The sequence below is a fragment of the Bos taurus genome, chromosome 18 (assembly GCF_002263795.3).
Source record: "Bos taurus isolate L1 Dominette 01449 registration number 42190680 breed Hereford chromosome 18, ARS-UCD2.0, whole genome shotgun sequence".
NCBI lineage: Eukaryota > Metazoa > Chordata > Mammalia > Artiodactyla > Bovidae > Bos > Bos taurus.
In genome coordinates this window covers 36,378,801-36,402,910 of record NC_037345.1, presented here as the reverse complement: position 1 = coordinate 36,402,910, position 24,110 = coordinate 36,378,801, and the positions used below count along the sequence as shown (strand labels likewise).

At 41.7% G+C, this 24,110-nt stretch overlaps 1 protein-coding gene and 1 long non-coding RNA gene across 2 annotated transcripts in view; one reads left to right on the top strand and one right to left on the bottom strand.

Moving 5' to 3' along the window:
* SNTB2 (syntrophin beta 2) overlaps positions 1-18,458 on the bottom strand; it is a 63,973-nt gene extending 45,515 nt beyond the window's left edge. The window contains 1 exon segment of the mRNA NM_001105466.1: positions 17,852-18,458. Coding sequence (NP_001098936.1) covers positions 17,852-18,431 — 580 coding nt within the window. The 5' untranslated portion in view covers positions 18,432-18,458.
* On the top strand, positions 17,488-21,010 carry LOC100847995 (uncharacterized). Its single transcript, XR_812731.4, has 3 exons — positions 17,488-17,735; positions 18,677-18,770; positions 20,699-21,010. It is a non-coding gene; the product is annotated as an uncharacterized lncRNA (long non-coding RNA).
* The last annotated feature ends 3,100 nt before the right edge of the window (positions 21,011-24,110 follow it).

Sequence of the window (24,110 nt, the reverse complement as noted above, 5' to 3'; positions counted from 1 at the left end):
TCCCATGCTATAAAGAACAATATTGCATAGGAACCTGGAATGTTAGGTACATGAATCAAGGTAAATTGGAAGTGGTCAAACAGGAGATGGCAAGAGTTAACATTGACATTTTAGGAATCAGTGAACTAAAATGGACTGGAATGGGTGAATTTAACTCAGATGACCATTATATCTACTACTGTGGGCAAGAATCCCTTAGAAGAAATGGAATAGCCCTCATAGTCCACAAGGGTCCAAAATGCAGTACTTGGATGCAATCTCGAAAATGACAGAATGATCTCTGTTCGTTTCCAAGGCAAACCATTCAACATCACAGTAAGCCAAGTCTATGCCGTGACCAATAATGTTGAAGAAGCTGAAGTTGAACACTTCTGTGAAGATCTACAAGACCTTCTAGAACTAACACCAAAAAAAGATGTTCTTTTCATTATAGGGGACTAGAATGCAAAAGTAAGAAGTCAAGAGACACCTGGAGTAACAGGCAAATTTGGCCTTGGAGTACGAAATGAAGCAGGGCAAAGACTAACAGAGTTTTGCCAAGAGAATGCACTGGTCATAGCAAATACCCTCTTCCAACAACACAAGAGAAGACTCTACACATGGACATTACCAGATGGTCAATACTGAAATCAGACTTAATTAGTCTTTGCAGCCAAAGATGCAGAAGCTCTATACAGTCAGCAAAAACAAGACGGAGCTGACTATGGCTCAGATCATGAACTCCTTATTGCCAAATTCATACTGAAATTGAAGAAAGTAGGGAAAACACTAGACCATTTATGTATGACCTAAATCAAATCCCTTACAATTATACAGTGCAAGTGACAAATAGATTTAAGGGATTAGATCTGACAGAGTGCCTGAAGAACTATGGGTGGAGGTTCATGACATTGTACAGGAGGCAGTGATCAAGACCATCCCCAAGAAAAAGAAATGCAAAAAGGCAGAATGGGTGTCTGAGGAGGGCTTACAAATAGCTGAGAAAAGAAGAGAAGCTAAAGGGAAAGGAGAAAAGGAAAGATATACCCATCTGAATGCAGTTCCAAAGAATAGCAAGGAGAGATAAGAAAGCCTTCCTCAGTGATCAATGCAAAGAAATAGAGGAAAACAATAGAATGGGAAAGACTAGAGATCTCTTCAAGAAAATCAGAGATACCAAGGGAACATTTCAGGCAAAGATGGGCTCGATAAAGGACAGAAATGGTATGGACCTAACAGAAGCAGGAGATATTAAGAAGAGGTGGCAAGAATCACAAACTACACAAAAAAGATCTTCACGACCCAGATAACCACGATGGTGTGATCACTCACCTGGAGTCAGACATCCTGGAATGCGAAGTCAAGTGGGCCTTAGGAAGCATCACTATGAACAAAGCTAGTGGAGGTGATGGAATTCCAGTTGAGCTATTTCAAATCCTAAAAGGTGATGCTGTGAAAGTGCTCCACTCAATATGCCAGCAAATTTGGAAAGCTCAGTAGTGGCCACAGGACTAGAAAAGGTCAGTTTTCATTCCAATCCCAGAGAAGGGCAATGCCAAAGAATGTTCAAACTACCACACAATTGCACTCATCTCACACACTAGTAGAGTACTGCTCAAAATTCTCTAAGCCAGGCTTCAACAGTATGTGAACCATGAACTTCCAGATGTTCAAGCTGGATTTAGAAAAGCCAGAGGAACCAGAGATCAAATTGCCAACATCTGCTGGATCATTGAAAAAGGAAGAGAGTTCCAAAACAACATCTACTTCTGCTTTATTGACTATGCCAAAGCCTTTGACTGTGTGGATCACAACAAACTGTGGAACATTCCTCAAGAGATAGGAATACCAGACCAGCTTACCTGCCTCCTGAGAAATCTGTATGCAGGTCAAGAAGCAACAGTTAGAACTGGACAGGGAACAACAGACTGCTTTGAAATTGGGAAAGGAGTACGTCAAGGCTATATACTGTCACCCTACTTATTTAACTTATATGCAGAGTACATCATGAGAAATGCTGGGCTGGATGAAGCACAAGCTGGAATAAAGACTGCCAGGAAAAATATCAATATTTCACATCTCAGATACGCAGATGACACCACCCTTATGGCAGAAAGTGAAGAAGAACTAAAGAGCCTCTTGATGAAAGTGAAAGCGGAGAGTGAAAAAGTTGGCTTAAAACTCAACATTCAGAAAACTAACATCATGGCATCCGGTCCAATCACTTCATGGCAAATAGATGGGGAAACAATGGAAACAGTGAGAGACTTTATTTTGGGGGGCTCCAAAATCACTGCAGATAGTGACTGTAACCATGAAATTAAAAGATGCTTGCTCCTTGGAAGAAAAGCTATGATAAATCTGCTGCTGCTGCTAAGTTGCTGCTGCTAAGCTGCTTGCACAGTGTCCGACTCTGTGCGACCCCAGAGACGGCAGCCCACCAGGCTCCCTCATCCCTGGGATTCTCCAGGCAAGAACCTAGACAGCATATTAAAAAGCAGAGACATTACCTTGGCAAGAAAGATCCGTCTAGTCAAAGCTATGGTTTTTCCAGTGGTCAGGTATGGCTGTGAGAGTTGGACTATAAAGAAAGCTAAGCACCGAAGAATTGATGCTTTTGAATTGTGGTGTTGAAGAAGGCTCCTGAGAGTTCCCTGGACTGCGAGGAGATCCCACCAATCCATCCTAAAGGAAATCAGTCCTGAATATTCATTGGAAGGACTGATGTTGAAGCGGAAACTCCAATACTTTGGCCATCTGATGCAAAGAACTGACTCATTGGAAAAGACCCTGATGCTGGGAAAGATTGAAGGCAGGAGGAGAAGGAGACGACAGAGGATGAGATGGTTGGATGGCATCACCGACTCAATGGACATGAGTTTGAGTAAGCTCCGGGAGTTGGTGATGGACAGGGAAGCATGGTGTGTTGCAATCCATGGGATCACAAAGAGTCGCACGTGACTGAACTGAACTGAACTGGAAACAAAGACATTCACACTGCCCTCCTCATCCTGTTCGCTTTAGGCCTTGAATTCTTTTAGGTCTAATATTAAAAACTGGCCTCTGCTTTCTTTCTGTTAGCATTTTCTGGTGTTTCTCTGATTTTTGTTTTATTTTTAATCATCTGGTGGAGTTTTGTTTTAGGTAGTTTCCTTGTTACCAGCATCTGGATTTTCTATTTTGACACATTCTCCAGGTCTATTTTTCAACTGGGAAGTTTCACACATATGCATGAAAATATGTTCACCCCATATCATAAAGTAAAATATAACAGGCTACAAGGCAGTATATTTAGTATCAGCTTACATACATAGAAGAAAATCTCAAACTGTGTATGTGTGTGCGTGCGCACGTTTGTATACATACATACATATATCAAAAATTTAACTGTGCCTATTTCTACGTGGTATTTCTTTCTTTTTGCTTATATATATTTCTTAAAGAACACATCAAACACAAAAAAAGAATTAAAGGTTTTTGCATAATTAAGAGTCAGTCAAAGAATTTGCAATCAGTTTATATGAGGGCAACTGGAGCACCTAAACTCTTGATGAAAGAATTGTTTAAAAAAGTGTAAACCTCAAATAACCTCTTGATCTATAAGCCAGAGGAATAAAACTGGCAATTTTACAGCTTTAAAAAAAAAAAAAGAAATTGAGTAGACAAGATACAGGATTGAAAAAATAGTTACAACATAGACATCTGACAACAGACTTGTATCTAGAATATATAAAGAGTTCTACAAACCAACAACAAAGAGATAAACAACCCAGTAAAAATTTAGGTAAAAAGACTTCGACATTTTTTATTCCATTCCAATAAATTTCAAGAACAGAAAAAACTGGGACTTACCTCATGGCACAGTGGATAGGAATCTACCTGCCAATGTAGGCAACGTGAGTGCCATCCATGATCCAGAAAGATTCCACATGCCTCAGAGCAACTAAGCCCATGTGCCACAGCTACTGAGCTCTCGCCCTAGAGGCTATGAGCCTGTGTGCCCTAGAGTCTGTGCTCCACAAGAAAAGCCACTGCAATGAGAAGCCCTCGCTTGCAGCAACTAGAGAAAGCCTGCACGCGCGCACACGCGCGCGCACACACACACACACACACACGGCAATGAAGACCCAGCACAGCCAAAAACAGATAAATAAAATTTAGAAGAAAAGGAATAGACAAAACTAATTTGTGGTGAAAGAAATTAAAAAATGGTTACCTAGGGGTGGGGTGGGGAAAGGAATTGACTGGAAATGGCCATGAGGGAACTTTCTGGAGGTGAGAGAAATGTTCTATAGCTTATGTAGTGGTTACACAGGTGTATAAAATGGTAAAAACTCATTGAAATGAACAACTAACAACACATTATTGTATGTTAATTATACTTCAAGTTTTTTTTAATGTTAAGAAGTCAGAATCAAAGTGATAGTTAAGTGATCCAGCAAAAAGAAAAACTAGACAGTTGTCTAAATTTTATCTGAATTTTAAAAACTGTGAAATATTTAAAATATGCTTAAATACATAGAGTACAGTACAATGAACATTCACATAACTCATCTTTATCAATCTTAAAATTCTGTCCTATTTGTTCAGTTTTATTTCCTAACAAAAAGCCCCCATGAACCTCTCCCCAACTCCATTTATCTTCCTCGTTGCTGTTGTTCAGTCAGCTGTGTTCTACTCTTTGACATCTAAATTCCTAAATTTATTCCATGAATAAATTTGCTTGACAATAATGGTCAACACAAATAAATATAATAAAGGGCATACTAAAAAGTGCAAAGAAGAAGGAATTATTTGGCATCTAAGTCCCAGGTTTTGGTTTTTCTTTGCAATATTCATTAAAATAGTCTTGCCCTTGCTCACTAAGAACAATGAACAAACTTCAAGTTACACAGTAATCAGTGGCAAAATTAATTGTAATCTAGATCGCTCAGTTTTCCTTCTTTCTTAAGTGATTCTCCTCTGCTTGGAGTAAAAGATAGCTTAATAAATGTTGCCTATGTTGTTCTAAAGGAGATTAGTTACTAGTTATAATGAAAGGTAGACACGACTAAAGAACAACAGAAGAGCAAAAGCTGGTTTTTCTGCAAATCTCTTATCTGGCACTTCTGTGTATCTCTCTCTCAACAATAAAGTTGAGGGAATTCCCTGACTGTCCAGTGGTTAGAGCTCCATACTTCCACTGCAGGGGACACGGATTCCATCTCTGGTCAGGCGAACTAAAAAATCTTGCATGCCCTCAGGTACAGTCAATAAATAAAGTGCAGAATGAAGTATTATAAATGCTGAGGTTCCATCTGAATGATCAGAGAACTTCACTATATTTAGAATATCTTTACTATTAAAATTAATTGGATTATATCCTCTGACAATCCATCTATTTCTATAGTCAGTTTATAGTAATTGTAACTGTGCATTCTCTATCTCATATTAGAACTATAAAATGTGAGAACTAAAAAGCATTTTATTTTTAATAGATAAGAAATGCAAGGCTTGTAATGCTAATATTTTTTCCAAGGTCACATAGGGAGCTAATGGCCACTAGAAATGTTTTGCTGTATTTTTTTTATTATTCCTATGTATCCTGTCCTCTCATACTTCAGTTTGGGACCTAAGCATTTTTGGTACAAGACTCAGTTTCTATGACTATATCCCTAAGGGTGGAGATGCTTGAAGATCCCAAAGACTTCTCTTGAGTCCCAAGCACAGAGGAAGTAGGAGGGAATATGAGAAATAAATGGAGAATGGTGGGAGTCAACTGGTGGGTGGTAGAGAAATAAGAACAAATTGAGATCTTTCTCCAACCACAATCTCCTTAGAGAGAGAGCAGAGGAAAAACATTCAAGAAAACAAATTTCTTATCAAAATATATTGTGGGAAAAAACCCTACAAATTTGGCTTTCTGAGAATACCTGCCAGACCTGGCTGCTACAAACCAGCTTGCTAGCATTTAAAACTATTACAGTTATTTATTTTCCAGTATAAATGCTTTACACTCATCTTGTGAGGATATCATTATTCTGCATCCTAAGATGAAATTAACAAGTATAAAAATCAACTCTATTGTACTGTAAATGGATAAAGTAGATCAATATTAAAACATCTGTTGTGAGCAACGATTTTTAGAATTTCACTTTAGTCTTTTTTGTTGCTGTTTTGGCTGATGCTGGGAAAGACTGAAGGCAGGAAGAGAAGGGAACGACAGAGGACGAGATGGTTGGATGGCATCACCAATTCAATGGACATGAGTTTGAGCAAGCCCCAGGAGATGGTGAAGGATAGGGAAGCCTGGCGTGCTACAGTCCACAGGGTCGCAAAGAGTCAGACATGACGAACGACTGAACAACAAAGAGTCAGCTTAATTTTTTCAGTTACTTTTACTTTACGTTCACTGTAAAAATAAATGCAGTTCACAGAATTCCTTGGTAGACCAGTGGTTAGGACTCTGCTTTCACTGCCCAGAGCCGGGGTTCAGTCTCTGGTCAGGAAATTAAGATCCCACAAGCCCGACAGTGTGGCCAAAATAAATAAATAAAAAAAGCATAAATGCAGTTTTATTCTAGCATGTAATCAATAGCCTTTGAATAAATTAATACCTTCATCTTCCAGACGCCCCACGCCCATTCTACAGCCTGCCCCTCTCACACCTGAGAGAAACACATATCTAACGTCCGTCATTCTTGTACTGCAAGTTCTCTCAGTATTTGTCCATCACTTGCATAACATGTATGAGACAATCTAGATTAACTTATGTCCGTTTATTAGCATTTATAAAGCCATTTGGAGGTAAGGGTGGTGGGGCTCATGTTTTCTTTCTGCTTCTCCGAGTGTCCAGCAGAAATGTGCGTATTCAATGAACTGATTAATCACATACAGCTATCTATTTGTGCCTGGCATGGAAAATCAAAGACTGGGAGGCACTAACAATAACCTTCAGAGGACCGATGCAACAACCCAGAATCCAGAGCATGACTTCCTGCACATGAAGCCAATCATAGTGATAAATTTTACTGGTCTTCAGGCTTGCTAGCTTCTTAAACTGATTCATCGGAAAAGCAATCTATTAAAACAGTAAATAGCAGCAGCTGTGGAGTCTAATAAATCTGTGCCTCTACCATCCAAGTGCTGCAACCTTGGGCAAATTATTTCATCTCTGCAGGCTTCAATTTCTTCATATTTAAGATAGGCATGATAATACCTGCCTCACGGGGCTGTTAAAAGAAACTGACAATGCATGTAAACAGCTTAGCAGAGTAAAGGTCTCAATAATGTCATTATTACTTATTTCTACTGTTTTAACTTTTAAAAACTTTACAATTTAGCTACAAAAATATTTCAAGCACTCTAGCTTCAGAGTCTGCATTATTATCATGGACATAAGTTTGCTTAGCATCTACTCCATTCCACATTTCATAGTTTGGTGATGCTGCCGATCTCAACACACGAAGGATGGGTACATGAGGCAAGCCTAGATTATAGTCTCCACCATTGTGGAAACAGAGATATGTCCCAAGGGTAGACAAAGCAGAGTTAATCAGAGTCCTTCCCAGAAACTGCAGGTGCTAGAATAAAAACTTTCCTTTTTTAAAGGGGTTATTAAGTTAGGGCAATACATTCCTACAACTGCTGGCGCCATCTTAGCTGACTACACAGAATTAGATTCTCCACAGCAGATGTTGCAGCCAAGATAATTTGAGCCTTTGGATCCCTCTGGACCTAAACCTAGATCCACCCCCTGTCTTAGCAGTTATATGAGGCAATACGTTCCACTTCTGCTCCGTTCGGTTTGGGTTTCTGCAAACCAAAATAATTCTTACTAAAAAAACTGTCTATGTCTGTTCTGATAGACAAAGATTTTTCTCCATCCCAGTCTACCTCTGGCGTCAGGGTCCGCCTGTAAGCTCTAGATAGTTTTCTTTCCCTAGTTATAAAACAATAATCATAATACAATCTTGAAAAGTTTCTTGAAGTGTATAAAAAACTGATGTTCAAAAGAGAATGCTGAGACTAATAATTTATTATGCACTTTGGAGTTTCAAGAATCTTTGAAATGCTCCAACTAGCTCGCCTGTACCCAAGCAAAGGTATTCTTCTTGCTTTCCCTTTACAGCTGTTTATAAAGTTTCTAAATCTCTTAACTAATATGGTAATTTCTCATTTAATCTCTAATACGAACCTCTGGTGGTTTTAGAACATTGGAGTGGGTGTCAATTGTTTATGTCTGCTACCATCCATTCCTCCTTCTTTTGGTAACATCAACTTGATTATCTTTTGAGAAACTCCCATGTGATTTAGGCCTGGCCAACTGGAACATCCCATTATCTCCTGTCACATGTCTGGAATATATGAGTGAGGTCCAATACTTCTGGCAAAATGACTGGGAACGAGATACTACAAAGATCTCAGTTCTCTTAAAAATTAATTTATGGATTTAATACAATTTTAATCAAAATCCCAAAGGATTTTTTTTAAGAAATGATAAAACCACTCCAAAATTTATCTGGATAAATAAGTAATTACACCAGCCTCTAATTATTCATTGTTATTTTTCCAAATTCTTCTTGACTGGTGTAATCCACTTGAATGATCAGTTATTAACTGTTAAAGTTACAACATACAGCATGGTTACAAAACACTCAAATAAAAAGTCCAGAATCAGATTGCAGAATATAAAAATTAAATATATAAACAGTGGTGCAATTCAAATCAGTGAGGGAAGAATGGGTCATCCCTACGGTGGCAGGTATGTAGCACGTGTATTATATACCTCAACGCAGCACACTCATTGCAGACGTCCCTAGTTAAGCATAGACTGTTCTCCTGCTGCACCCAGGTATGACTTTGCAATCTTTCCCCACATGGTACTCCAGGCAGCCCCATCAATCTAGCAGACAGTGCATACAAGAGGTTATTTGACAAATGCTGAGACAATCATTAACTATTTGGAAAAGCATAGAAAGTGGAATCTCTTGCATACCTATGTCAAAATAAACCTGGTGTAGATTAAAGAGTTAAACGTAAAAAGTGAACCCGTAAAAGGACTAGAACAAAGCTGTTGCAAAAGAACGTTCTCAGAGAGAAACAGAGAAGCTCTGAGATGAGGAGACATGAGCAAAAGTGGAAAGCGTAGTCCTCAGCACTGCCTGGGTCCTTGACATTTCTGAGGCCTGGCTGCTCAGCTTTTCCTGGAGTCCTGAGACCTGTCTATATCTTTCCAATACTTTCACCCTTCAATTTGAACTGGTGGTGAAACCAAAAAAGCCTTGAATAACACACATGCATTATCTTTTCTTAAAAAAAAAAACAAAAAAACTCATTATCAACTGATTTTACCAAAAATAAACCTTTGTCTCTTTCAGTGAAAAATCAAAACTTCCCAGTTTCCAAGTGTGAGGTGTAAATATTTTATATATACAACAGCTAAATTAAATTTAAAGATAAAGATTCAACTTTCTCATCTCTCTATCCCATTACCTTTACTTTCATAAAGCATTCTGAAATACTTGTAAAATTAAAAACAAGAGTAGAAGATGGTAGAAAGAAAAAAATGTTGCAGAAAAGTCAAAGTAATTTTTGTAAAAAGCTGCACTTTGGGATTTCCCTGGCAGTCTAGTGGTTAGGGCTTTCACTTTCACTCATGGGGTACTAAGATTGGCAAGCCACGAGGTTTGGCCAAAATAAAAGGTTGCACTTCACATATTCTTCACTAGTTTATGTGTCGAATCATTCTAGCAATGTCATGGGAGCCGGATCACAGAAACCAAACCAAATTTGAGTTTTGTAACTCCACTCTTTTTAAATCTACTGATATCATAATCACTGGCACTCTGTTTATATACAGAATTATTTCACAAATTTTTGTTTTCACACTGAAATCAAACACACATTTTATGAAAGACTCAGTGCATATTCCTTAGAATGGCACTTAAGTAACTAAATCAACCGTTACTTCCCCAGATAGAAAATATTAAACTCACCCAAATATACCATCCTTTCTCCAGAAGCCCAAAACTCCTTTCGCTAATCTAGGGGGATAAAACCTTTAAAGGAAGAATATGTTCTTATGCCATGTGACTAGATGTGATGTTTATAAACTAAAATTTTTCTTCTCAATCTCCACAGCCAGCTGACCAGAGTTACGCTGCCTAAGGGCTTCATAACATGGCTGAGTGCTCCTGCTGTCCCTGTCCCAGAGTTAATTCACTATATCCAATCTACCCCCACATCCTGTCATTTCTTCCTTCAAAACAGTGGCTCTCTAGTTTCCACTCCAACGACTCTGAGGGATCAAATTCCTGTGCTAGTAACAGAGGCCAGAGATTCTCTACAAGTGTCCAAATTTTGGGTGTCCCAGGCAGTCAGAAGGAGGCTATCTGGGCAGGAAAAGGTCCCTAGTGGATTCTGCTGTTCCCTGGCAAGAAACCACCTGCTTTAAAGTGTTTCCTGAATTGAACCAGCCCCTGTTCCCAGTGCCACCACTGTCACCCCTCCAGCGGTTGCCATCTCTGTGTCGGCCTCCTCTTCCCTGCAACAGCTGTCCTTTTTCCTACCTTTGCTCTCTCCTCTCGCATTGCATCCAGAGCATCCGCTGCTGCCAACCCAACATTCTGTTCCCATCATGTCACCTCCTGGCTCGGGAATGGATCGCATCAGTTCCCCATCCCTTCTCTCTCTTCAACCTCTCCCAGCTCGGGAATGGATTGCATCAGTTCCCCACCCCTTCTATCTCAACCTCTCCCTTCTCGGCCAGCCTTTTCTCCTTACTGTACAAGTAGGTCGCAATTCTTTTCCTTAAAACAAAATAAAAACCAAACAACTACAAAAGTAGGATTCTTCTTGGATACTTTATTCCACTCTAGTTACCACCTTTGTGGCGTTTATTTTTCTGAGAAGCTTCAGAAGCTGAGAAGTATGGTTTATTCACTGCTCTCTGCTCCTGTCACTCAGCTGAAATTGCTGTTAAGAGAACTCTCATGATTTTGTTCTCTAATCACCAAATCCAATGGACTTCTGTTTCCTTCTTGACTCCTCCAGCATCTCAAAATGCTGATCACCTCCTCCTTTTTGAAACCACTTCTTTCCAGATTTCTGTTCCTCCACTCTTGCTTTTAAATAGAGCAGTTCTGCAGGGTTCCATCCTGTCCCTACTTCTCTTTTTAATTTGCACTCTCCTAAAGATTACATCGACACTTACAGCATCAATCACCCCTCCTACACTAACATCTTATGAATCTTCAGCTCATTTCTGACAGTTCTCTTGACTACAGACGTGTACCAGCCTTCTGCACCAGGATGTCACACAGGTGACTCAAATTCTACAAGTCCAAAACCAAACTTCTCTTCCCCACAAAAAAACTAGTTCCTCCCCCATTCATTCTGGTTTCACAGTTATCCACTTTCCCAGGCCAGACATCTAGGAATTATCCTCTCTCTCTTTTCCTTTCCCCCTCAGTCTCCAAACATCATTTAGAATCACCACTTCTATCTACTTAATATCTTTCAGTTTCCTAACTGTCCTATCCAGTCTCACGAGCCTCATGGTGTCGCAACAGGCTCCTAAGTGCTTTCCCTGACCTCATAGTCTTGAGCTCCTACACTCCGCATCTGCCACTCTCTCTGGCAGATTGCTCCTTTGTTTAAAGCACTCCTTATTTAAAGCACTTTAACAACGTGGGTGGCTTGCCAGATCTAAAACTCTTGATAGTACACACCCATCAGTAAACATATGAGTCTATGCGCTCATCCTACGAATATTCGTTAAAGCATACGTATTATAAAACATATACAAGACATAAACATCAAGAATGAATGAGATAAAGATGAAATAAATACCCTAAATATATCCTTGATGAAGTCATGCCATCATTAGCTACTGTATGATTCAAAGTACAATACAGCCTTATATAGTTCATTATTAACGGTAATGTGTTAATCCACATTTCAAATACTCTTCTTGATGATTTCATTTTTTAGGCTGACGTCTTAACAGACAGGATTACCCTGAAATGTGACAAAGAGCTCCTACCGGGAGAAAAGTAAAACTCTACTTTTTTGTTATCATTTGTATTGCTAGAATTATCATGAATCCAAGGTTTCTCTGTGCAAATCTTTAAGCCACCTGTTCACTTTGTAAAGATAAATGCAGTTAAAAGCAGATAATATATCATAAATCCACTCAACTAGGCTCAAGTAATAAGTTGCAATAATAGGAGCAGAAAAATGAATAAAGTCACCACTCTCAACTCCTGTGCTCTGTGAAGTTTTCACTCTTCCCTGGAGACATCACCCTGTGTATCAAGTATGAAATGTCACTGTCTTATAAGACTGAGGAAGAGAACCAGGATTATCTATAAACACTAATACAACTAAAGTTCTTCTTTTAGGTTTTAGGTTGCAAATATAAACTCCACTTAGAGACCACTGCTTGGCACTGCCCACAAGACCCTTACCAATCTGGTCTCTGCCCACCTTTCCAGCCCGCTCTGCTGCTACACCCTTCCCACACTTTCCCACGCTTCACTTCTCACAACACACCAGCTACTCATCACTTCCCTGCCTTTGATAGGCCATCTCCTCTGCACTTCTACCTCTGCTTCCAGGGCACCATGTTCTCATCTCTTTTAAAACATGTATCACAGTCTGCATAATTGCTTCCCTACAAGCCTAAAGGGCAGGGATTCCTCCCAATTTTGAGTTCCCAGCATCTACCACAACACCTCACTTGCAGTAGATACTTAAGGTTGACAGAATGAAAAAGGTCCAAATTCCTTGGCCTGCTCTCAAGGCCTTGCATAATCTGGTTTCAATTTATCTACTTGGCTTAATTTTCTTCCTCCAAATCCATTCCTATCGTCACTTCCTATCACAAGTCATGCTTGTTCTGGCTTCTGCGCATGTTACCTCCTCACATTGAACTGCCTTCCAACTACAGAGAAGCGACTCATCCTTCAAATTCAGACAAAATTATCCTTTCCCCATGAGGTCACACTTGACTCTTCCATCCCCCAGTGGGTCACCTCTTCAGAGAATTCTTGAAGAGTGAGTACTATACATTGAAGCAATTACTCTCTGTTGGATGGGTTCTCTCCCCAGTTTCAGTCTAAGTTCTCCGATGCCAGGGACCGACCACCTCCAGCTGCTTTTGCGCACTGCAGCAAGATGATGCACGTGAGACGCCGGAAGTTCTGACTGACTGGCTGCAGACATCATGGTACCAGGGAGATAGCAGTGAACCAACTGGGTCTTAGTCCAAGTTCCATAACTGGTTAGTTAGATGACCTTCAACACGCTTATTTGACCTCTTTGGTCATTAAGTCTTCATCTGCAAGGTGAGACTTTTTTTAACAATTTTCAATATTCCAGGTAAGACTTTTCCTCATGCTCACAAGAAACATGAACATTTTTCCCCTAAAAATAAAGAGAAATTCTGAGACATTCAGTAACTCACTTAACATGAATAAACTTCAGTGCAATCAACATCAGCCTCAAAGGACGGTGTAAAGGTCAAATGAGAAAATACACATGAAAATGCACATACAATTTTAAAACCCAAGTAAAAAACTTAAGGCACTGTCATGCTATTCAGCGGGAAATGCAAGCAAGCAGCATCATTTGTTCAGCTGGTGAGGAGAGTATGCTAGCCTAGCCAAAGACAGTGACTGAATCCTCAAATGACCCAGTCTGCTAAGCCCAGCAGAACACTGTTCCATAGCCACAGGCCCTCATCCCTCAGGTACAAAGACACACATCTGATCACAAAGTCAAGTCAGCTTTATCCTTGAAGGACTATAGACCAGGGAATACATCAGTTGAAGTTCTGAGTTACAGTTGAGACCTAAAGTAAAGCCCAGGTATGGTTTCCAAAAATGCTCGTAGAATTTTCATAACCACTCTGTATTAGAACCAATAAATTTCTCATATTTTTCTAATAATTTAGAGAGCATATTTTAGCAAGAAGGGGACTCTATAAGAAATAATCTGGTTACAAAGATATGGCTGCTTATACAAAAAATGCTTAATCACTCAAATGAAACACAATGAGGCTAGTCAAAAAAAAAAAACAAAATCCAGAAACATAAAATGTCCTGACAATTTAGTGGTTCTTTAAGACACAGACTGATATATGGCAAAGTCTCAAAGAAAACATAAAATGTTTTCTCTAGAAGACTCTTAAAGTTTCCAACACACAGTGAAGAAAACAGCAGTGTAAGAACCCAAACTAGCTTCTTCAAATGAGCAGCCTAATAACATCAGCAGTTACATGTCCTTTAACATACACAAAGCATCAGTCATATATGACACTCAAAATCTCAAACTATAGATACAAAAATTATTTTCAGCTCTGAAATTAAATTTCTTATCAGTCTACTTCCTCTATATACTTATTTTCTTTTCCATAGCTTTGATAACAATAATTTTAGAATATTTACACAATAAAAGATGATTTTCCAGCAATATTCCAACGAGAATTGCTTCAAAATTTTACTGATTCTTTTCTCAAATTTTAGATCTTACATTGAACACCATTCTGTCTTTCCTAACCTCCTCTGGAACACTTTTCAATGTGTAGTCTAATTCAAATATAAATTCTAGAAGCTTTCTGGATAGACTATCTCTAACACACAGATGTAGTTTTACTCATACAATATGATGGAAGAGTTGTCACCCCTTTATGCTGAGAATCTGTGTATCTCTGCATATCCTAACATCAGACATTAGTCAAAATTACAAGTACACAGTTATTAGCAAGTTTTAAGGTTCTGAGCAGCAAGTGTGAAGGAACAGGAACAATCAGAGGGATGGAAAAGTAAATGCAAAATTTAAGGATAAAAAAGTTGGCCTACACGAGAGATGACAGGAAAACAAGATTAGAAAAAGGGGTTTGCATGCAAGAAATGCAAAATCATTCTTGACCTGTTCACCTAAAATAACTTATTCTTATCATGTATTTCTTTTCAAGTAAAATGGAGCCCTGGATTTTAACAACTTACTCGTAGCATACCTTCACAACCCAGTCCTACCTTCCTTATTCGGACTTTGTTTTCATTACTGTTGCTTACTGCTTCTATTCCCAGTTCCCCCAAAAGGCTCCCAGCACGTAAACTGTCAAATGAGCAACAGCCCTGTGAAGAGGTGTTACTATCATTCTGGTTTTACAGATGAGGAAACTAAGGCTCAGCAAGGTTGAGTAACCTGCCTAGGGGTTACAAACCACTAGCCAGAAACATGCCCTGGTCTAGCTGACCACAAAGCCCTCATTTGTGCTCTAACCTCCCTGGGCAAAGTGACTTCTTCAGGTCTCTCACTTGTCTTTACTGGTAGTAGCTCTCTCCTTAGGGGAAGGCTTGATTCAAACTGGAACTTCTCCATCAACCTTTTCTTGGGCATCCTCAACCTCTGATGCCCACAAGGGTCTTTCTTTGAACTGCACCCTCTCCAGAGTTGTATTCTCACACTGTTTTTAGCCCTTTAGCTGTACTATTTCTTAACTCTCTCTTATCTCAACTCCAAACTTCCTGAGGGCAGAAATCAGACTATCTTTAAGCGCCTCTGGCAAGTGGAAGAGCTGAATAAACCTTTGATGTATGAATGAATAATCCCTACAAATCCATGAGATTAAAAAAAAAAAAAACAACAACCTTCAATTCACTGGGTTCCCTAACCACAGGCAACCAGAGACTATAGCTTTGCTTTGCCCGGGGGTGATAAAGGCATACCTAAAATTCCCTGCACGCACCACAAAGAGCATCACGGTGCTATGCTAAGGTAGTTTTTCAAGTTTTGAGACATCAAATGGAAGGATCATTCAGTTCTAAAATTCTAAGGGCTAAGCATAAAAATCTATCTTTTAAAAGTAGCCTTCCTGGATGGGTCACTAGCTCTCAATTTTAAACGTTTGATTCTATGAAATCATTGTTTGCAGTGGTTCTGCATATTATAAGCAACTTTATTTTTATATCATTTGATTTTTAAAGTTCAGTTTCATACCTCTCCACACATATAAAAACAAAAATGTCTTATCTTTTAGAAAATGGGAAAATAAAGTAGAACCTGTGTTAGGTAAACAGACATTCACTAAATGTTATGCTGCCATTTGTAAAGCCTCCTTCTAAAAGCACATACGGCCTATTTTAGGTGAATGAATACTGTGAAGTGTTTACTAGATGATTTTTATTTAAGTGGTATGAATACCAGGTTCAAATTATATCTAAACAAAAACTAAATTAAAAAAACATAGATATGGGGTTAAGAGCTGAAACATCTGCCCATCACCACTGAGCACCACATAAATAGTACTACAGTCAGTATTCTGGCTCTAAGAATTTATAACCAAATTCTTAGCTAGCACAATTTCAAGATACACATTTATGGCAACTTTTTCTTTTTTTACACACATACCACCCACACCGCCACAATTTATAATTTTACTCCTTTTATTAACACTAATTTCTGAGTAGTGCCTAGCCCCACCTAAGCAAAATATAAATATTTATAAATAGGATATTATAAGGTGGGACACTGGAATTTCACAATTAGAGCACATTAAAATATTTACTTGGAAACTAACACTTTCCCAAATGTTTACTAGCAGATTTAGGAAAAAATGAAAATCACTTTGCCAAGCTGGACTTCTGGCCCCTCAGTCAGTTTGATGACTGGCCCCTTCCTACCTCCACTCCCCACCCCTTCCCTTCTGTTCTTCCTCTGCCTCTTGACTCATCCCTGCCTATGTCCATCACTTCCTTGGAGACCTGGCTCAAGACTCAGCTTCTTGAAAAACTCCTCCCTGATTAAGCTGATTTCCACTACTTCCTAACTTTGCACTCCCTTGGTATTCATATAGTTTGCACTCCACAATCTATAATTTGTAAGTTGTTTTGCATTTTTCTATCATTTTCCCAACTAGACACCAAATAGAGACACATCATCTTTTATATTCTCTTCTATATAGCCAGCAATAAATGCCTCTTAAATGACTGAATGGGTGAAAGAAGGCTGATTGCTCAAAAATTTCTCTAGTAATATTACCTCCAACATGCATGAGTCCTTCAAGAAGATAAAATTTATTTTGCCTTAGTTCCATAAAATACCCAGGTAATAGATCACATTCAAACTTAAAAGAATAATCCTGACTATTCAAACATAACTTGAGATTTAACACTTCAGGCTTCTGAATAAGCTTAAAGCCTTGAAGCCTGTGAATGGTAGGAAGCTGGCACCCCGTCTCCTGCAAAAAGGGGCAAAATTCTAGTTGGCAATAAATGTTCAAACACGTGAGCCTCCACTGTTAAACAAGGCTCATTAACCAGACAAACTTGCTGTTTCAGCTTTCTGGCTTCGATGAAGTGCTATGATCTCCTTTGGTTATTGTTGAGAGCCAATGATGGGTTAAATTCCCATAAATTAACCAGCGTTTTGGTGGTTTGCCCAAGCATACCGCTGACATCGGTGTGGATGAATTTTTTTTTTTTTTTTTTTAACAGACCTGCCTGCCCTGAGAAGCCAGAGGTGAGTGAAGAAAGCGTCACTTAGGAGGCAAACGGAGACCTTCAGAAGTCCTGCTCTAGTTCTTAGTGTCAGCTTAGCGTGCAGAGGCGGGGCTTCAAGCACGGCTGCTCCAAACTAAAACCTTCCTAGGGGACTGCAAGCCACACTTCGGCGGCTGCCCAACTTTTCCTGCAGGGAGCATCAGTTTTTCCATCCTCAAAGCCCCAGCATCGGGGTTGTGGGGAAGCCTGCCGCCAGCAGAGGAGAAGGTGAGGTCTCCGGGTGGAAGGGAAGGGGCAGGCCCCGCAAAGGGGGGCAGGGTGGCAGAACAAAGTGAGCGCCGGCCAGCCCAGCCCAGTGCCGCCCGCCCGCCGGCCCGGCTCACCCTCCAGCAGCACCTCCTTGCCCGCGCGCTTCAGTGCCTGCACGGCCTGGTCGTGGGTGGCCTGGCGCAGGTCGGTGCCGTTCACCGACAGGATGGCGTCGCCCAGCCGCAGCGCCCGGCTCTGGTCGGCCGCCAGTCCCGGGAAGATCTTGGAGATGAGGATCGGCATCCGGTTCTCGCGGCCGCCCTTGATGCTGATGCCCAGGCCGCCCGCCTCCTGCTTCACCACACGGACGCGGCGCACCGGCGGTGACGCGCCCGCCTCGCCCGCCGGGCTCCGCGGCGGCGCGGGTGGACTCGGGGGGCCCAGGCCGCGGCTCGGGCTCCCGGGCAGCGAGTCGCCGGCGCCGCCGCCGTTCGGGAGGCCGTTGAAGGCGGCCGCCGCGGGCCCGAGAGCGGGCTCAGACTCAGCCGCCGCGGCGTCGCCCGTCAGGCTCAGGCTCTCCCCGCTCAGCTCGGCCACCACTCGGACCCAGCGCTCCCTCAGGAGCAGCTCCACCAGCCCCGCTTTGGTGGCCCGCGTCCACACCGCCATGGTCGGCCCCGCTCCCGCCGCCTCAGTCGCCGCAGCTACCCTCATTCCAGTCAGGCAGCCTCGGCGCTTCCCCCTTCCCGCCCGTGGGGGCGGGCCCGGCCCCGCCCCCAGCGGTGATTCATTATTCATGAGGCCACGCCCACCTTCCGGAGGTGTGGGGAGAGGACAGCCGAGCCGCTTCCGGGAGGTTAAGGAGTTGCCCGCAGTCCAGTGGGTTACAGCGGCAGGTCTCGTGGTTTGGGCTCTGTCTCACTTTCTCCCTCGTACGCCTCCGATCTCCCCACCCCCAGCTCCTCTACCGTGCAACTCGCCAGAGCTGCCTGGGCACGGAGAGTAAAATCAGCTTCGAGAGGCACTTCGCAAGCCTGCAAGACCCAGTTGCAGGTACACTTTTGCATTGATTGGTTTACAGAACGAGTTGCAGGTTCACTTTTGCATTGATTGGTTTACGGAAAGCTCTGCCAAGTGTGCTCCTTTTTGAGGCCTGGAGATGAGATGAATAAAATGCACCACAGCTGAGAGTCTAGTTGGGGAGGAAAAAAGAGAATCAGCTAACCTGATGTTATAGTATGTGGTGAGTGTCAAGTAGAAAATGCCCTGTGAGCAGAAGAGAACATTTAATTAGGCCTGGGGTCAGCCTTACAGAGGTGACAATGAAACTCAAAAGTCCAAGCATTTGTCACTCTGTTTTGTAATCCCGTTTACTTGCCAGTAATGTCAGAGGAAAGGTATCTTTAGCCCCGCGGCCACGATATGTAGGTCTCAAAGATATCTGTAAAATGATGGTTACTTAGGGAGATGCCAGAATCCAATGTCAACAGAGGATAGGGTCAGTGGCAATGACAGGATACGAGTGTAAAAAGCCGCATATAACCACATATTTGGAGGTGTTTGGACTTGAATTTGTAGATCTAACTTTCTCACCCTGGAGGCCATGGCTTTATGTTGGGGCAAGTGCACATGGGCCTCCCCAGAAACACTGCACAATGTAGGGCCTGCAGCAGGTTTTATCCAAAGATATAGGTGATACAGTTCACTTGCTTCTTCCAGTTTCATGGGCTCCAAGAGCAGAAAGTAACACAACATTGTAAAGCAATTATACTCAAAGGAAAAAAAGAATGGGGAGAATAAATCAGCTATCTCACCTTAAAATTACAAAACAAAAAAAGAGCTAGGAAACTGAGGCCCAGAAAGTCAATTCTGGCCCAAACGCCACAATGAAGAAACAGACAACTCACGTCTCCCACCCTCCTGGTCCAGTGTTTTTTTTTTTTTTTAAAAGTCCAGACCTCAAGGATGAGGTCCAGAAATCACACTGGGAAGATTGATCTCAAAAACATGAGATCACTGTGCCCTCTAACGTTCCTTTTTTGGGGGGGCAAGAAAAGCAAAATTCCCCTATTTGCATTTGGGCAGGAGGGGAGTTGGTGGCAGGGGGAGAAGGGGGATGCCAGCCCAGGGAGTGTACACCAATTCCTGTAAAAGGGGTTTGTATACCTGCTTGCTCATGAAGTTCATGTTGAAGCTCGTAAGCTGTGTCCATGCAACACTCTGAATGCACATTCAAGTATGGGCAGAAACTTTCAAAGAGCCTCCTATACCAGAAATGAAAACAATAAAAATAGAGACTAGAAGTCACCCAGAGCCCAAGTGAAGAAAGAATTCACAATGAGAAGAGTGTCTTACCCCTAAAAAATCATTACAGCAGAATCCTCTTTGCAATTAGCAGAGCAGGATTTTCCAAGCTGCAAGTGTCAGCAGAAGCTCAACCCTCCAGCCTCTCCTAAATCAACTGCAGTGAGGCCAGCTGGCTGTTCCGGCAGGTCCCGATGTGCCCACGTGCACCTGCGGTCACAGACGTTTCTGGCTTTGCTCCAGCTGAGGCGTGAGCCCCCAGAGGCCTGAGTTATGTGAAATTTCTGCTTATTAGAGAGCACTTGGCAGCTGACTCCTTAGAGTATAAGCACAATTTTGAATCTTTTACGTACATAATCACCCAAAGGTTAGGCACTTGAAGATACCCTGATGAGCAAAAGGGAAGTGCTGGAAATTCTTTCCAAAAATGTCATGACCTTTTGGTCAACAGAACTGAAGGAAGTCATAGATCTTACAACTAAATAGTAGGTGAGGGCACTTATATAAGTTATATAGCAAAATAACCCTAGGAAGAGAGAAGGTAATGGAGATTGATATTGGGATTCCAAACTATTGAACTGGTTTTGTTTTTGTTTTTGATTTTTTTTTGAACTGGTTTTATAAGCTCTTCCATCAGAACTTAAATTAATTTTCCATATTCTCTTTCATCACTACAGATTGGCCAAACTCACCCAGAGTCTCCCAAGGACGCCCCGCACATTCCTGCTGGAGACCATCCTTCTAAACGCTCCCTGCCCCTTTTAACCACTTAACCACCTTGCAAGATCTCATCCCAGTTTTCTCATCTTCCCAATTTGTTGGGATTCTTTTTCCTTTGAACAACTTTATTCTATGCCTTGCTTGTTTGTCCAAGTAGGTTACAGAATACAGGAGGGCAGGAACCACCCATCGACTTCCTTTTGTTCCCCACTCTTCCAAAAATACCACCTTGCAGAGAAGGAACTCATTAAACACGTGATTGACTGAAATTCAGTGCCTCCTGCGCTGCAGTCATTTCAAATAATCCCTCTGAAGGTTATTGGTTCCTTGCAGAGTGAAAATTGCCGTCTAGGAAATCTCAAATAGTCAGTGGAAATCTACTTACTGTGGATAATGAAATCTGAATTAAAAAGAGTACACATCTGTTCCCATAGTTTCTTAGGGATGGCAAGACAAGCACACATAATTCTTTGAACAAGCATGCTATTTTATCTGCCTCTAAAAAAGGGAATGGCTGTGATAATTCCTAATCACCTTTCATTCCTGTCACCTATCAGTAGGTATTCTCTGCTCAAGCTGTTATCTTACCATTTTCTCAGAACAAGGCAGGCATCGTTGCTACAATACTTTAAAGTGAGGGGGCTGGGTTAGCTCTCTCAGTTCCATCATTTCCTACAATTCTGACTCAGGCTCTGATTCTAGGCTCTCTCAAAAGCCTATGGCCCTTCTCCCCCTTTCTTCTTTTCTCTCATACTATGTGTGCGCTATAGCATGGTAATTAAGAGCACAAGGTTCAGCTCTGTGATGACTTAGAGGGGTGGGAGAGAGGCTCCAGAGGGAGGGGATATATGTATACATATGGCTGCTTCATGTTGTTGTACAGCAGAAACTAATACAACATTGTAAAGCAATTATACTCCAATTTTAAAAATTAACAAATAAACCTGTATCAGGTGCTTGCCTCAAACAAACAAAAATAAAAGCACAAGGTTCAAATCATAGTCTGGCCACTTACTAGTTATATGACAGCGCTCAAGGGACTGAGGTCAGAGGCTCAGTGTTCTTCGAAAAACTTCAGACATCTACCTCAAAGGGCGGCTGGGACGGTTGACTGGGACGATGGCTGCCAAGTGCTCGGCAGCACTGTACCTGAGGCGAGAGTTCCATGAAAAGTGCTGCTGCTGCTCTCATTACCTGCTGACCTTTCGCAGCAGCCACAGTGAAAACCTTTGGAAGAAACTCTCCAGCTGAGAGTCTATACTTTATCGAGGAATGAGTCCACCATCCTATTATTTGATTCCAGGCTTAAAGGGCAAATGGCCAAATTAATTTTGGTAACAAACAGATCTCGTGTAAAGCTACACTTCGGCTAAAAGGGAGTACAGAGTGCCAAAAGTCCGCCAAAGGAAAGAATTAGTGGATCTGGGGCTGCTTCCAAGGTTTGAGTGTTGTGTAATTTCATGAGGAAGGAGGGCCTCAGGCAAAACTGCAGCCCTTAGCAAGCCTGAAGTTTACACCACAAAGGCGGCCTGATGCCAGAGGAACAAAAGCAAGAGCTGCTCAGTCACTACTAACGAAGAGGCCAGAGGGAGAAAGCAGCTTGGAAGATAACCAATCCAACATCCAACTCTGAAAAAATATCCACCCCCGTTAGGGAACAGTGAGATCAACTGTCCCTTTCGACAGTATGACTTTGTCTTCCAGGAGAAATATCCTAGAGTGTGTTTTTCTCTCCAGCACAAACATGAAGTGCAAGAGGAAAAGGCGCCTACAGTACCCTTTAGCTGATGCAAGTGCATTTTAAAATTCATCCCACCAAGATAAATCACTATCCATCTGAAACCCACAAAAATGGATTAACTATCTCAAGCGTTATAACTAAAACCCACATCTGTTAACCACATTCCTAATGAGAAGCAGCTGGTGACAGTTTTGTAGCTCTGCGACTTTCCTTTTCGGAAAATATTAGGACATTAACAAGCAGAAGTTTAGTTCATTGAAACCACTTAAGTTACGTAAAATCACCAGTGTTTTTTATTGACAATCATGGTAATTATATAATTTCCCGTGAAATTCAAAGAAGGTCCAAAAATAAAAATCCACTTTCCTTCCATACCAGTTCTAATGGAATTTCCAGTGCCTTGCAGTTAACAGCTGTAGTCTTCTAGTCAGCTTAAACTCTCTTTCTTCATATACAAGTGAACAACAAATCATGTTTATCGATGCCTGTGGCGTTTCCAGTAAGGCCTTCGTCTCACATAAACAGCCAACTGGGGAGGGATCATGGATCCTTTGAGCTTCCCAAGTGGCACTAGTGGTAAAGAACCCACCTGCCAATGCAGGAGACAAAAGAGATACAGGTTCAATCCCTGGGTTGGGAAGATCCCCTGGAGGAGGGCATGGCAACCCACTCCAGTATTCTTGCCTAGAGAACCCCATAGACAGAGGAGCCTGGTGGGCTATAGTCCACATCCACAGGGTTGCAGAGTTGGACATGACTTAAGTGACTTATCATATACACATGGATCTCCTTGGGAATCAGCTGCCTGCTGGGGACCCACCTCAGACAGATGCACATTTGTGTAAAACTCAGCATTCAAACCTGGGGGCTCACAAAGCCCCTGAAGCCCTTCCACACACACTGTCATGGGCTGAATCGTGTTTCCTCAAAATTTATAGGCTGAAAATCCAGGTCCACAGCACCTCAGAGTGAGACTGTGTTTGGAGACAGGGTTTTTAAAGAGGTAATTAAATTAAAATAAGGTCATTAGGGTGGGCCCTGATCCAATGTAACTTATAAACAGATTAGGACACAGACACACAGGTAAGATGCAAGGAGAAAAGGGCCCTCTACAAACCAAGGAAAGAGGCCTTAGAAGAAACTGAGGAAATGTTACTTCCTTGATCTCGGATTTCTAGCCTCCAAAATTGTGAGAGGATGAACTTCTGTTGTTTAAGCTACCCAGTGACTGTGATGCAGTATGGCAACCCTAGCAAACTAATACAAACCCCGAGGTAAAAACCTACACAAGAGCCTGTTATTTGCCTCCCTAACTGCCAGTCTCTTCTGCCCTTTACTTACACAAGTGGACATTTTTACTGTGCCATCTCTTGGAATGTGAGTGGTTCATAACTGTGTCTTCCACTGAATGATAATTCTTAACTGCAGACTTCAAGGTCCACTTCCATCTGGCCCTATTTTTCACTACACGTGGGCTTAAGGGCTCTTGATCCAAATCTCCTTACCTAAGCTGCTTAGCTCTCCTCTGCGCTCTCTACTCTTACCTTTCCTAGGTGCTTCATCTGCTGCTTGGTTACTATCAGCTGGGGAAGCTGTCACCCCCAGGGTGCGCCCAGGACTACGTACCC